General features: G+C 38.1%; 2 protein-coding genes across 4 annotated transcripts in view; both read left to right on the top strand.

Annotated features, from left to right (window-relative positions):
* CENPE (centromere protein E) overlaps positions 1–883 on the top strand; it is a 37,193-nt gene extending 36,310 nt beyond the window's left edge. For both annotated transcript variants that reach the window (XM_015862022.2, XM_015862021.2), the window contains exon 44: positions 197–883. In XM_015862022.2, coding sequence (XP_015717508.1) covers positions 197–294 — 98 coding nt within the window. In that variant the 3' untranslated portion in view covers positions 295–883. The remainder of the gene's footprint in view (positions 1–196) is intronic.
* A 2,363-nt stretch (positions 884–3,246) lies between these two features.
* Positions 3,247–13,481, top strand: BDH2 (3-hydroxybutyrate dehydrogenase 2). 2 transcript variants are annotated; one of them, XM_015862112.2, is made up of 10 exons: positions 3,247–3,369; positions 5,128–5,233; positions 5,621–5,699; positions 7,885–7,981; positions 8,504–8,612; positions 8,795–8,855; positions 9,856–9,969; positions 10,159–10,217; positions 11,277–11,369; positions 12,306–13,481. In XM_015862112.2, the coding sequence occupies exons 2-10, from the start codon at positions 5,162–5,164 to the stop codon at positions 12,357–12,359; spliced, it is 738 nt and encodes a 245-aa protein (XP_015717598.1). In that variant the 5' UTR covers positions 3,247–3,369; positions 5,128–5,161; the 3' UTR covers positions 12,360–13,481. The 2 variants fall into 2 exon arrangements, with proteins under 2 accessions (XP_015717598.1, XP_015717599.1); XM_015862113.2 differs by having other exon boundaries at positions 3,266–3,369; positions 5,153–5,233.
* Positions 13,482–13,692: the final 211 nt, after the last annotated feature.

Here is a 13,692-nt window from a genome sequence, read left to right as displayed (position 1 = left end):
TTTCCAGAAAGAATGACTCATTGCTATTTCTTGTGAAGTCCATCCTGGTAATAGTATATCCTTCTTCACAGTACCATGCTTCTCAGAGGCAAGCTTTGCTAGCTGACATTTAAAACTAGTCAAGAATAAATCACTGTGTTCCTACTGCTTGTCTAATTGGGAAAATGTCACTTTAATCTTCTTATTTTCTGTATAGATACACAACCTGCAGGAATAGAGACCACGGAAGGCCATCTTAAGAAGTGGTTTGAAACTTCAGAGAAAGATAAAGCCCCTGATTGTAATACCCAATAGAGGTGTTCTGTTGTAAGCTGTCATTACAGTGGCTACAGACAGAAACTAGCGACACGGAAAATGGTTGCTCCAGGCTGAAAGCCATCTATTGTGAGAAGAGCTCTGGTGGCATGCCAGTCCCTTGTGTTGGAACTACTACTTTCCAGAAGCGGAAAAGCTTTAATACAAGAACAAAAATGGAAAAGTAGACATGTTACCTGCAACCTGTTGATGACGTTCTCCCTTGGTTGCTTTTGTTTTGTGTTGCAAAGTAAAACTAATGTACTGAAGAGAAACGGACACAAGAATGGGTCACAGACTGATCTACTGTGAAACTTCTTGATCTTAAACTTCTGTGGCATTCCTGTAACAGCCCTCTTCTGGGTGCTTTGTATCTACTCATTAGTTAATTCTGTTTATTGACAGATGGTTTTTATACTATGAGTTGGTTTTGGTTTTGTTTTTTTTTTCCCTAAGACCACATTTCCACTGCAATTTTAACCTCTTTATTTGGATAGTGCAACTAAATTTATTAGTTGTCTGCTTGTAGGGTTTCTCTTAAATTCTTGAAAATATTTCTGCAGATCAATAAACTATGGTGCAAAAATAACTTGTTTTTCTCATCATCTCTGAATATACTTTATTTCCTGCTTGAAGTTGGGTTCTGGATTTTTATTTATTATTTTCAAGCAGTAAGCAATCGCTCTAATTGGCACTATCCTGTTGTCTTATGAGCTGAAAATAAAACTGGACAATAGGGGTAGTAATATGGGCTATGTTTTACTATCCTTCTCATCTGAATTTTGAAACCTATTTTAATGTTCTGTATGAAAAGGTTTGTTTTGAAGAACTTTAGATGTGTTAAGTATCCAACACTTCAGTTTTGTGGAGACACAATGCTATGATCTGAGGATGCTGATTGCAATATTCATTGTCTAAGGACAGTCTTTCCTAGTAATCAGAGCACTTCTATCCTTACGTTTCTTTTTTGTTTTGTTTCTGTTTTATTTTTTCTTTCGTTGTTGTGGGGGTTTGTTGTGTCTGTCTTTTACTGTTTCAAGATATATTATTAATTGCTTGCTCGAATACTAAAAGATTTGGAGATTTTTTTTTTGTGCTTGAGCTGAAAAACAGGAATTCACTGTACCAGGTCTGTCTCAGTTCGGTAGACAAAAGGGTGGGAGAGGAGGAGAAATGCTTTTGAAAAACTTAATGATTAAGTGTTTTTTTAATGGGGCAGATGAGTTACAAAGCCTTAGAAAATCTATTATAGTTCTCTAGAAAGACGTTTCTGCATTTGCTGATGTGCGTGTGTCCTACTTTACTTTAAGAAACGTAACCGGATAATGTTCAAGTAGTGTTCAAAATCCTTTAGGGTAGCTAATTATAACTAAACTTGTCCTAGCATTTTTCAGTCTGATGATATTAACTGCTTTAAGTAACATATAATAAATCATAGAAGGGCTTGGTTTGGAAGGACCCTCAAAGAACATTTACTTCCACCCCCCCCTCCTCCAGGCAGGGTTGCTAACCCTAGATTAAGCACTCTTATCAGGCTCCCTAGGGCTCCATCTGCTCTGGCTTTGAATACCTCCAGGGAAAGGGCATCTACAGTCTTTCTGGGCACTGCCCTCTAGATGTCAAATAAAAGTTTTTTGCTTAATGTAAATCTTCCTTCCTTTAGTTTAAAACTATTTCACCTTGACCTGTTGCTATCTACAAGTGTAAAAAGTTGATTTCCCTGTTTACGATCTCCCTTCAAATATTGGAAGGCTACAATAGGATCTTCCTTCAGCCTTCTCCAAACTGAAAAAGCCCAGCTCCTTCAGTTCATCTTCACAGGAGAGGTTCTCCAGCCCCCTGGTTACTCTAGGGGCCCTCCTATGTTGCTGCTCCAAAAGCTACATATTTCTGAGTTCAGGGTCCTAGACCTGAACACATTACTCTAAATGGGGCCTCACGGAGGCAGCATAGCAAGGAATAATCAGTCACCTACCTTCTCCCGCTAGCCACCCTTCTGATGCAGCTCAAGCCTTCTGGGATTCAGGTGCATGTTGCTGGCTCATGTTAAGTCTTCCATCTACCAGCATCTCTGAGTCCTTCTCTGCAGGGCTGCTCTCAATGAGTTCTTTTCCCAGTCTGTACATGTATCTGGGATTGCCCTGATCCAAGTGCAATTCTTGTTCTTGGTTTTATTGAACCTCATCAACTTTATATTGGCCCACCTTTTGAGTTTGTCATGGTCCTTTTGAATGGCAACCCTTCCTTCTGTTATATCAACCACATCAAAAAGCTTGCTGTCACCAGCAAACTTGCAAAGGTTGCACTTGATTCCATCATCTGTGTCATTGATAAAGATGTTAAAGAGAACCAGTCCCAAGATGGACCCCCTAAGGGATACCACCTGTGACCAGCCTCCACCTGGATGTAGAGCCATTGACAACAGCTCTCTGGCTGCACTCACCCAAACAATTCCTTATTCAAATAGTCCACCCTTCAAAAAATATCTCTAAATTAGAGATAAGGATGTGGTATGGGACCACGTCAAAGTCCTTGCAGAGGTCCAGGCTGCAAGTTTAAGTTTTTTTTCCAGAAGAATCTGTTCCATGGTGTTCCCAGGTACAGAGCTGATGACTACATAGAGATTTGAGAACAAATACTTTGGTGTTTTCTGTTGTTGTTATGTTTGTGGTTTTTTTAAGCTAAATTTATCAGGCAAGGAATTGTCCTAGTTTAAATTTGATGACAGATAATGTTAAAGAAGAACTGCTTGCGAAAACCATGCTTGTGAGTTTTGTTGTTGTCATTGTTGTTTTTGGTGAATATTTTGTTGATCTCTTGCATTCTTTAAGAAAAAATGAATAGCTGAAGTTTATGATCCTTTTTTGTCCCTGTGCTGTGCAGGAGAAAATTATACTTAAAGCCTTGAGTTTCACTAGATGGCAGCATCTTCGTGTTTCAACAGAAAATTAACCCTCATACAGAGAAACTTAGCAGTTGGACTTCAACTCCCAGCAAACACAGCAAAAAAATCATATGACTTCCTTTTTTACAAAGGTCATTTATTGTGTGCACCGAGCTGGCTGAGAACTTCTGGTGAGTGACTATTTTAATCTTTATTTTATAAATGCTTCGTAGCATTTGTATGTGAAATGTTTGTGGAAACTCACTGTCAGATCAAAAACATGTTTATAGAGCATTTTGCATCTAAAATGGCAGTGTGATTTGAGGAAGTACTTCAGCTGATCGTTGTTGGTTGTTTTTCTGAGGGGTAGGGGGTTGTACTGAAAATGTGCGTGTAACAGCAAAGAATGAATTTCCTCAGCCTTGACTGAGTGCTTTGAGCAAACTTATGAGATACTTAGGACTTCTGCTAAAAGTGATACATTGCAGAGTTAGTGCTACGTAGCAATGCGCATGGTCTCATTTTACTCAGTTTAACCCTAAAGTGAGGTGTTTCAGTGTCTTCAAACACAGTCTGTAAGTCAATTTGATCTTGAGTCATGTGGGATAATGTTTTTGTACTATAGTAGAAAGAACTTTTTAGTCAAATTGTTTAGAAAGAAGTCCACTGTGTTGAGTCAGTAACCTCTGGAGAAATATACCATATTTGCTCCAATTTTGAGTGGGGGAGAGGGAGGCAAAGCTTCTGAGAAAGCAAGATTTCTAGTCATAATTGAATGAGTGATCTGACATAAAACCCTAAACTGGACTGACACGTCACAGAAAAGATTTGACTGTCTCCAGGTGATATTGTTGGCTGCTAGCGTAGGGGAAATAACAGTGTTTGTACACAACTCAGTGAAGCATTTGGCATGTTGGACTCATATTTAAAAAACTTAAGGCTTTGAGGACACATTCCTACACTCATAGCTATTTAGAGAAATTTTGCTGTATGGATTTTAAAGCTCAAAAACGTTTGCTTATTGCGAACTCAGTTAACAAACACTCTGAAATACAATGACCTTACTTTTTAGGTGGCTTTTACAAAAATATATATATGTATTCAGTAATTTAGTCTTTAATAAGAAAGAAAACCTACTAAAGACTTTTTCTTTGGAATCCATGGGAGTCAGGTTGGCCATTTGCTTGTTTGTTTACACCTTTACATTCTATATTTCTTCAGCCATAACAACTCCTTTGAAAGCATCTATCTAGGCAGAGGACAGCACTTTGCCTTTTGGCCGCCACTGCTTGAGTAAGGTGAAACCTCCTAGACACTTATTTGCATCATACAGCACTCAAAAATAGTTTAAAAAAAAGTCTTTCCCACCTTTTGCCCCAAGCATGTTCAGTAGTTCTCTCAGGTCAAACGATGTGGTAAAAGTGAGGGGGCATTTTCATTTCTCTTCATTCTCTTATCTTGTGGGGCAGAGAATCATCTACACTGAGAGATTCTCAAGAAAATTCAGAGCAGACAAATGCCAGTCTCAGACATGATGGAAAATAATGCATTTCACAGAGCCCTAGAGGGTACTGTGCAAATTGTGTTGCCATAGTAAGTTGAATACGTAGTTTGAAATAGAAGAAACCTGCGTTCTAAGAATAAATGTACAATGGAGATGCCAGATTACAAGCTATTTTACTTCTGTCTCATCATTTATTTATTCTTCCTTTTCCTGTTTAAATGAAGTTCGTTTCTGATAAAAATAGAGTTTGGCTTTTGATCTCAAATGCATTTTGGTCCATATAAATGCAAGATCGAGGCAGTGCCCCCTCAGGACCTTGGCTGACTCAGCAGCCCAAAAGAGTGCTTTATGACTTGATAGTATAGATGCTTTGAATTGTGTTTTGGTTTATGGAATGCGTTTGCACCTGATTCCCATGGGGTGATGTTGACTCACTTTTTATTAGGCCGTCACATTTTCTGTTTGTGCAAGCCAGAAGCATGGGGCGGCTGGATGGGAAAGTCATACTTCTGTCTGCTGCAGCACAAGGGATTGGAAAAGCCACTGCTATCGTGAGTTAGATAAAATTGGTTGTCTTGTACCTAAGCTAGATGTTTGATGTTACCATGCACAACAACGTCTGCACCAAACAAGTTCTTAAATTAATAAACTATAGATGGAGCCAGAACTACTTACTGGAAAATTCAGGGAACAATATAGTCAGTGTACTGTATTATGTATGCTTACTGCTGTTTAAATTTATGAAAGAGAGAGAAATCCTTTTATTTACTGTTAAAATAAAATTCAAACTATTTATTTATTTGCTTGTTGACAATCGCTTTTGACAAGCTCAGCCCCTGCCACTTCTTTCTTCTGCAGTAGACAGAGAAACTAGCAGGGTTATCTCAGTACCTGCATAATATCTAAATATGAGCTATGTCTCTTATTGTATTCTTCAGGCTTTTGCAAAAGAAGGAGCCAAAGTCATTGCTACAGATATCAATAAGACTAAGCTGCAAGAACTGGAGAAGTATCCAGGTAAACCGTCTACTGTAGGTATTAGTTCAAATACTGCAAATATTGTTGTAGGCTGGACAGAAAAGCATGGAAAACATGGAGAGTAATCATTTAGATATCGTCATTACTTTAGTCTGTGGTGTAAAATGGCCGAGATTACACGTAAAATGCTTCAATATCAGTGTTTCAGACAGAATATTCTAGGAGTGTGGAATAACTGTGTGTTTCTTGTGTCAAAGGAGCAGATATTTCCTCTTCCCAGAATGCTTTGTTACTTCTATTTATTTGTTCATTTATTTTTAAGATTACTGGAGTTACTGTCAAAACCATCATGTGAAAAAACAGAGAATGCTTTTCCCTGATTATAAGAACTAATATCCAGCTATACAAATAGATTTAGTGCCTTGCATTTCCCTGGTCCATACTCAGCAAGGAGAGCATGTAAAAGATAACTGTCTAATAAGAATTGGCACATGTTTAGAAACTAATTACACCAATCAGTGAGCTTATTTTAATTGTACAAATGCACAGGCTTGAAAGTTGCTTTCCAGCTCATATCACAAACACCCACCTCAAAAATTTTCAACAGCTATGGTTTTTAATTACAAGAGACACACAAATGTGGGACACTATTAAAAAGTTATACTTTCTTGACAGAAAAAAGGTAAGAAAATTGTATGTCACAACTGGAAGTGCTCTGACTTAAGGTGATGGAGAACAGTGATCACTGGGTGTCAACAGCTTCATGAATTCCTATTGCAGTGTGACAGCAAAATAAACAAAAATACTTCTCTGGTACAGCTTTTAGTGTGACTGTTGGCCTCCTCTGACTGGAGTTCACTGCAGGCAGGCCTGTAATTCTTCAACAAATCTGGGACTCTGCAGGTTAATTCTCAGCATATTTAGAAAAGTGTTATGGTTTGAGCTGCACTTTGCTTTTCCTCTGCTAGTGCACTCAGAAGAAAATAAGTGATTTTCGGTATACTGGCAGCCATTTCCATCCATTTGACATGTGATTAGTTAAACTCCTTCTTCAAGACTTGGCACTTTATGGACTTTGAATCGTGTGTAGAAGAGGTAATTCTACTGCTTATGTTAATCACTAGCCTGCAGTCTTACTAATTACATCATCATAGACAAATCTCTTCAGAAATGTCTGTCCCATTTAAGCAGGGCAAGTCAAGCATGTTTATGGACTTGTCAGTTTGCTTCAAAAGACACAGGTGTAGGCTGGATGAGACCCCCAGAGGCTATCAAGACCTACTTCTTACACAAAGCAAGTCTGATTGGAGCAGGCCACTCAGGGCCACTCAGCTGGAAATTCCATAACATCTGTAGGGCTCTGTTCCAGCATGACTGACATCATGTTTTTAAACTAATAATCCATAAGAAGCACATAAAAAAATGAACTCCACACCACCCTTTGCATTCAGTCAGACTTCCCAAATTCTTTATTTTGCCATTCACCGTTCTGTGGACTTCTGAAAACTGTCTCCGTTTTATATCCTCACAATACATAACTGTAGACTTATAGTAGTCTACACTGTACGTTGCCATTGCCTGCACATGAATAAATTGTGGTTGTTGGACTTTTCCATTTGTTTTTAAAAATCTTTTGGAACACAAGTGTTCTGCACTAGATGTTAGTCCTAGATGCAGGGCATGCCATGGCCATGCTGTGGCAATAGCGGGATCGGCAGCAAGTTGTAGTGCCCTGGGAGCCTGACTGTACCCACTGCAGCACTGTACTGCAGTATTCCTCTTTTCATACCCACTCTGAGTTCTGCTGGATGAGAAGCTTGTGTATTTGAGAGGCTGAGATAAGCCAAAGTTTTTAGTGAAAAGCAATTGGTAGCTTGAGAATATAGTGGAATGGAATTCGGAGCTATAAGAGGAAGTGATTTTTACAGCAAATTACATTAGCTTATTTGTCTGTGTGATACTACATGGCTGTTAAGTCAGTTGATGTAGTTTTAATTCCTTTCTGAAATGCTGAATACCATGCCCTGCTGTCCATTGCTGTTTTAAGTATTGCACAAATTAAGTGTAGCTGTCAGTGAGTCTCCATGTGTTGGCTTACCACTGAGAGGGATCTGTTCCTGGCAGGCTGCTGACTTGAATGGGAGGTACAGTGTCCTCAGCACTTGAGAAAAATAAGTGCTGATTCTTAGCCAAAACCAGTTAAACTAAACCCATGTTTTTCTAGGCATTCAAATACGGGTTCTGGATGTCACCAAAAGGGATCAAATAGAAGAGCTGGCAAAGGAGATTGAAAGGATAGATGTCCTCTGTAATATTGCAGGGTAACCATCTTCTATTTCATTCCACTTCATTTTTCAGCTTTTTCTAACCTTTAGAACTACTTTCTTTTACCTAAATCCATTTTTTGTTGTTGTTGTAATGCATTTGATATCTTTAATATACGTTTTCATACATTTTCATCAAAACTGAACTTTTTGTGTACAGCCATGTTACCCAAACCAAGATACAATGGCTCTGGAACTTGTTTTCCCTACACTGTGAATGCCCTGCACTGTTGGATTTAGCCTTCCTCCTGCAACAGTGAGCAAATTCAGTGGATGAACAACACTTTTTTTAAGCATGTATCTATGTTTTAATTTCCATATTAGCAAATGTTTCATTGTACATTGAGTCTGTATTGAGTCCTTGATAATCATCAGGTGAAAAACACTGTTGCTTCCTTCCAAAGGGCTCTTGTCCCTGATTTTTAGGACTGGAAGGATACTACAAAATGCTAGTGGCAGAATGTGCATAAAATGCCATAGAAATGTAGATCTTACACAGTAATCATACACTTATTCCAGGTTTGTTCATCATGGGACCATTCTGGATTGTGAGGAACGAGACTGGAACTTTGCTATGAACCTCAACGTTCGCAGCATGTATCTAATGATCAAGACATTCCTTCCTAAGGTAAGGCTTTGTTGCTTTTCTGCTGCACTGCATTTAAATACGACAGTTTTAAGTCACTGCTGCTTGTCACGGACTGCAATTTGAGATCAACATACAGCTTTGCAACTTCTTCTGTAAATACAAAGGCCAGAAGAGGTAGCTGTGACCATTACTGGATGCCTCTGATTTATTTTTTTTTGCAGATGATTAAACAGAAATCTGGAAATATTATAAATATGTCTTCTGTGGCATCCAGCATTAAAGGTGAGTAGCTTTCTAGATTGACTCATATATAAATCACAGTCTTAAATTAGATAATTAGATACTGGTTCATTTGTTGTAGATGAGGTTTTGCAATCAAAACAAGGGTTTATAACAACAGAGGCCTCCTGATAAAGGAAGGTTTGCTACACTGTTGGACCTGATGTTTGTTATCTCCGTTCAATGCAAGTTGCTTCTATTTGGGTTGCCTAGGTATTTGCTTTGGTTTTTGCTTTCTAATGATCTACAATACAGACCTTCATGCTTGTTTTTTTTCCCAGTATGTAGTACTCTGTAGGGCAGCTAAAGTGAGCAAATCTGACCTCCTATTCACATGTGAGGGCAGTGAAGTGATACTGCAAGTGCACAATGGTACTAGGAAAATAAACTCTTTGGTCTTCTTAAGAACAGTAATAAGAATTTGCAGCGATATATAAAAACTTAAGAAAAAAAGCTTTTAATTTAGAGGACACTGGCAAATGTGGGAGGGGTGCAGGGAGGAAAAAGATAACTCTGTTGACACATGGGCACAGACCGTTTCACAAACAGTCACATCCTGCCCTATGAGCTTTTGAATCTGCTGTGCAAGTTTTGCAGCGTGTTTTTTATCAGTATGTAATAACTGCGAAAGAGTTCTGTTCAGTGATATCTTGCTGTGTATGTTCTTCAGAGAAACAATGAACCAATAAGCACTACAATCACACCTACCAAGTAAAACTAATGGTGGCTAAAAGAGGAGACGCTGCTCTTGATGAACCTTTGTATGCTTGCAGTGTTACTTTTTCTGGACTACTGCCCAAATTCCTGTTACTGAAGAATCCTGTGCTTTATTCTGGTGTATGCCTGAGTAGCAGTTAGTATTCTAGTTAGCACAGCTTCTCCGTAAGGGAAAGCTAAAGGAAACACTGGAGTCCAGAAGCAGTTGCATATTGAATAAATATCCCTCTGTTCTTTTCTGACTTTGTTTTGTTTCTGTGCTGCCTTCATACTGACCTTCTGTTAGGAGTTGTGAACAGATGCGTATACAGTACCTCCAAGGCAGCAGTCATTGGTCTAACAAAGTCTGTGGCTGCTGATTTCATTGAACAAGGGATCAGATGCAACTGTGTATGTCCTGGTAAGTATTCTTAGAGTATTTTGTTAATACAAGTGGATGATAATAGCCTAATATAGTTTGACATTATTAACAAAAAATACATTCGCAAGCAGCAACTATTGTTACAAGAAATAAAGGGGTGAGGGGGGAGAAAGGACATGATTGCTGGTGAAGTTGAGCTTTAAATTTGAAGTTAAAATTTTTGTTTAGGAACTGTTGACACACCATCTTTAAGGGAAAGAATCAAAGCCCAGCCTAACCCGGACCAGGTGAGTGTTATCCGAACTTTGGGAAGAAAACTCTTGAACTCAAATATGGTGTTAGAAAGCGGCATTCCTTTATTCTTCACAATGTATACCAGGAGACTTGACAAAACAAGTGCACGCTCAGAGTTCAAGTTCTATGTTCAAACAGTCAAGACATACATACGCAATACATTTCCATACCTATTCTTTTTTTCCCAAGAACTCATTAATATATGCTAGTGTCCTTTTAGGCATACACAGTAACAGCCTCCCATGGACTTTGACCACTTACTTTCTCCCAGTTTTTCCATCATCAGCTCCATCACAGAGACTTTTGGCTGAACTTAGCAGTTTTTCCCCAATTTGCCAAACTTACATTTCTTGTTAGTCCATAATGAGCACCTTTCTAACTTAGTGCGCTCTAATCCAAAACAATATGAGAAAAATCTGAGGAATAAGCCCTTGCACCTGGTGGGTGCAAAGATAGAAGTAGCCTATTATGCCTCCAGTGCTGTTCACACACCAAGCAAAGATGAAATGGGAAGTTACAGAACTAGCATTGACTGATTCCTTTTACTAAACTAATGTATCAGTCCTTAAATGAATATACTGATCCTTATTGCTAAATCAACCAGTAGTATTGTCTTTGGTAGTTTGGTGAGTTTCTGCTGAGAATGGGAGGCTTAAAATGCCTTGGGAGGACACCATTGCTTAGTAAATACAGAGCAGTGCAAAACAACAGAAAGGGCATTGTGGCCTATGTGTTTAAAAATTAATTGGGATTGTTAATCGTACTAACTCAGTAACTGTGAGGACTCATTTGAAGGGCCTAGGAATATCACCCGCCAAAGAGGAAGGGCTTCAGTGCCTCTACTCTGCAATCAGAAATTTAGGACCTGGTGAATGATTTTCAACATGAAATCTGCACAACAGCGACCGTTCTCACTTCTTTTCCTAGTGTATACTAGCTAAAAATTATAACATATGGCTTGCTCCCAGTATTGCTTTGTATGCATCACATGCTAACTGGGTTAAAATAATTATTTTATATTTTCAATATACCAAATGCTTTTATATATCTAGGCACTGAAAGATTTCCTAGCCAGACAGAGGATTGGCAGGATGGCTACTGCTGAAGAAGTGGCCCATCTCTTTGTGTACTTGGCCTCTGAGGAAGTAAGTATGGAACAGAAACATTTCCTGTCACAATCCCGATTTATTTTGCTTCTTCTCAATAGAGAGAACTTGTTCTGGGAGGGCTTGTATTCTCTATGAGCTTGAGAAAACTGACTGACCTCAGATCATTCTGAATCATAGAAGAAATGGGCTTGTCTGCTCTTGCAAGTTGTTTGCACTGCAGCAAAGTATTTTTCTAAGGAAGTAGAACTAGTACCATCATTACCTGCTTGCAGTAAGCAAAAGAAAGTACCTGCATAGACCCATGAGAGAGAGATCTGAGCTAAAAGGTCTAATGCTAAGGTTAAGCCTACCATTTTGGCTTAAGGAAAGCAACAGAACCATTGAGGTTTTCATAGACCAAACTCTAAATGTTCACTGCAAATACCATTAATACTAATGGACATGTATCCAGCTTATTTCAGATATTATACATTTACAGTGGATCTAATACTGAACTGGGTTCCAGTGATCTTGCCCAGCAGTCCTGCTGAGCATAACAGAATAATTTAATGCAATTACTTCAGTCTTGATGTTTCCATCTATCATAATCTTTTTATCTTCTTTCTAGTGTTCTCAAACAGTGTTTCTGTGAAGCTACTGATTTTCCAGTCTGGTCATGTTGTTTTCAAACTTGTGTAAACAGGATTCCAGTTTTGCAATATGCTTCACAATGGATACAGCAAAGAATGTCTCCAGCTCAGTTCTTTACCTCATTATTCTAAATAATTTAAATTTTCATTTAGGTCTCCTTGTTGGTTGACCTAAGTCATATTTTTCTCAGCTGAATGGTGTTAATAACATAATAGTGTAGAACATTATTCCTGCAGGTGACATCTGTGAAGACTAGCTTATGTGAATTAGCACATTCAGGGTGTCTTTTAGTCAAAAAAATGGCATTTAAAAATAAAAACACTATATTCTATGTAATTTCAGTCTGCCTACATGACCGGCAATGAAGTGGTCATTGATGGAGGATGGAGCCTGTGATCAACTCTACCTTCAGATGGAAATTCATACAATGAAAGGCCAAAAGTGAGGATCATGTTTCTCAGTTAAGAGTTTTCAATCACCTATAGGATGTAACCTAGAACAAATTTGGTACCTTTTTATGGTTATGTGATCTTATTCTATACTCAGTCATGTTTTAAGCAAATCTAAATGAAAGGAATTAAACACCATCATTATTCTCAGCCTAGAAAATATTTAGAATTTAAACATTCACAGTTCCTACCAGCATTAACAGACCATCCAGAGAAAACAGACTACTTTTAAAGCAGCCAATATCTTCTCAAATTTAATGTTTGTTTTAAAGAACAGAAGAAAGCAGAACTGGTATATATGAAGGTTGAAATGATTTTGTTACTCATGATAGACATTTACTTTAAGATAACCCACTAGATGTTGCAAATTATACCTGAAAATCTATCCTGCTTTCCAGACTTTCATTTCTGCTCACTTCTATCATTAGCAAAATGGTTTTTGAAAACAGTACTGACTGTAGAAAAAGTTTGTGTTGAACTGTTGAAAAGAATCTGTCCTGAGACTGACATCCAGAGCAGAAGCTGCAAACTTGTCAGAGACACTGTGGATATACAGAGTGTGTGCAGAAGAAATTCCTGCACATACAGTAAGGAGTCACTGTATGTGCACAGCTGTTTTCCGCACCTACAATATCCATTTTCCCATATACTGGACAAGTTGGACTGTTGGAATTTTGAACAACAGTAAATCATAGCCCAAAAAGCAGCACAATTGATTTACTAGTGAATGTACCAATACAGGACAAATATTATCAGTTCTACAGTTTAGGTTCTGTGCTTAGATATTCCATGGGTTCACTCTCAGACACAAGTACAGTTCCTGCCAAAAACCACTTTTCTCTCAAAATGACTGTTTGTATAAGAGTTTGTATTGATATTTTTATCATTTTAATACACTGAAGCTTTGACTTATGAATCAGAAACGTGCCATGGTAAAGAGTCATACTGTGAAGAGGAGAAAAAAAAACTTGTGACCCCTAAGGCAATGCATAATCTGAATTACAGAACTATTTGTTATGCTAACACAGTGTTAAAATGGACATGAATTACATGGGCTGAATTCGCATAAGTGTGGCTTTTAGTTTGTGAGTGAAGCTATATGGCATTTCTTTTTTTCATATCTATGAAAAATATGTATGAAAACACGCATATATAGGGGAAGAATCAAGAGATGAATGCTACTGAGTATTACTGGCCATTAATAAGTGGTATGTTTCTGTAACTGTGACACATTTTTAAATGATTGGAGTTCTTCAGTATTTGGTAAGAAATAATTTCTA

The sequence above is a fragment of the Coturnix japonica genome, chromosome 4 (genome assembly GCF_001577835.2).
Source record: "Coturnix japonica isolate 7356 chromosome 4, Coturnix japonica 2.1, whole genome shotgun sequence".
In the NCBI taxonomy this organism is placed as follows: domain Eukaryota; kingdom Metazoa; phylum Chordata; class Aves; order Galliformes; family Phasianidae; genus Coturnix; species Coturnix japonica.
This window is presented reverse-complemented; position numbering and strand designations above follow the sequence as displayed.

Bases quoted from the DNA above. Each gene is read 5' to 3' on its own strand.
- BDH2 (XM_015862112.2), top strand. From the start codon at position 5,162: ATGGGGCGGCTGGATGGGAAAGTCATACTTCTGTCTGCTGCAGCACAA. The intron at 5,700-7,884 runs GTAAACCGTCTA...ATGTTTTTCTAG, and splicing joins AGAACTGGAGAAGTATCCAG to GCATTCAAATACGGGTTCTG. The intron at 11,370-12,305 runs GTAAGTATGGAA...ATGTAATTTCAG, and splicing joins TGTACTTGGCCTCTGAGGAA to TCTGCCTACATGACCGGCAA.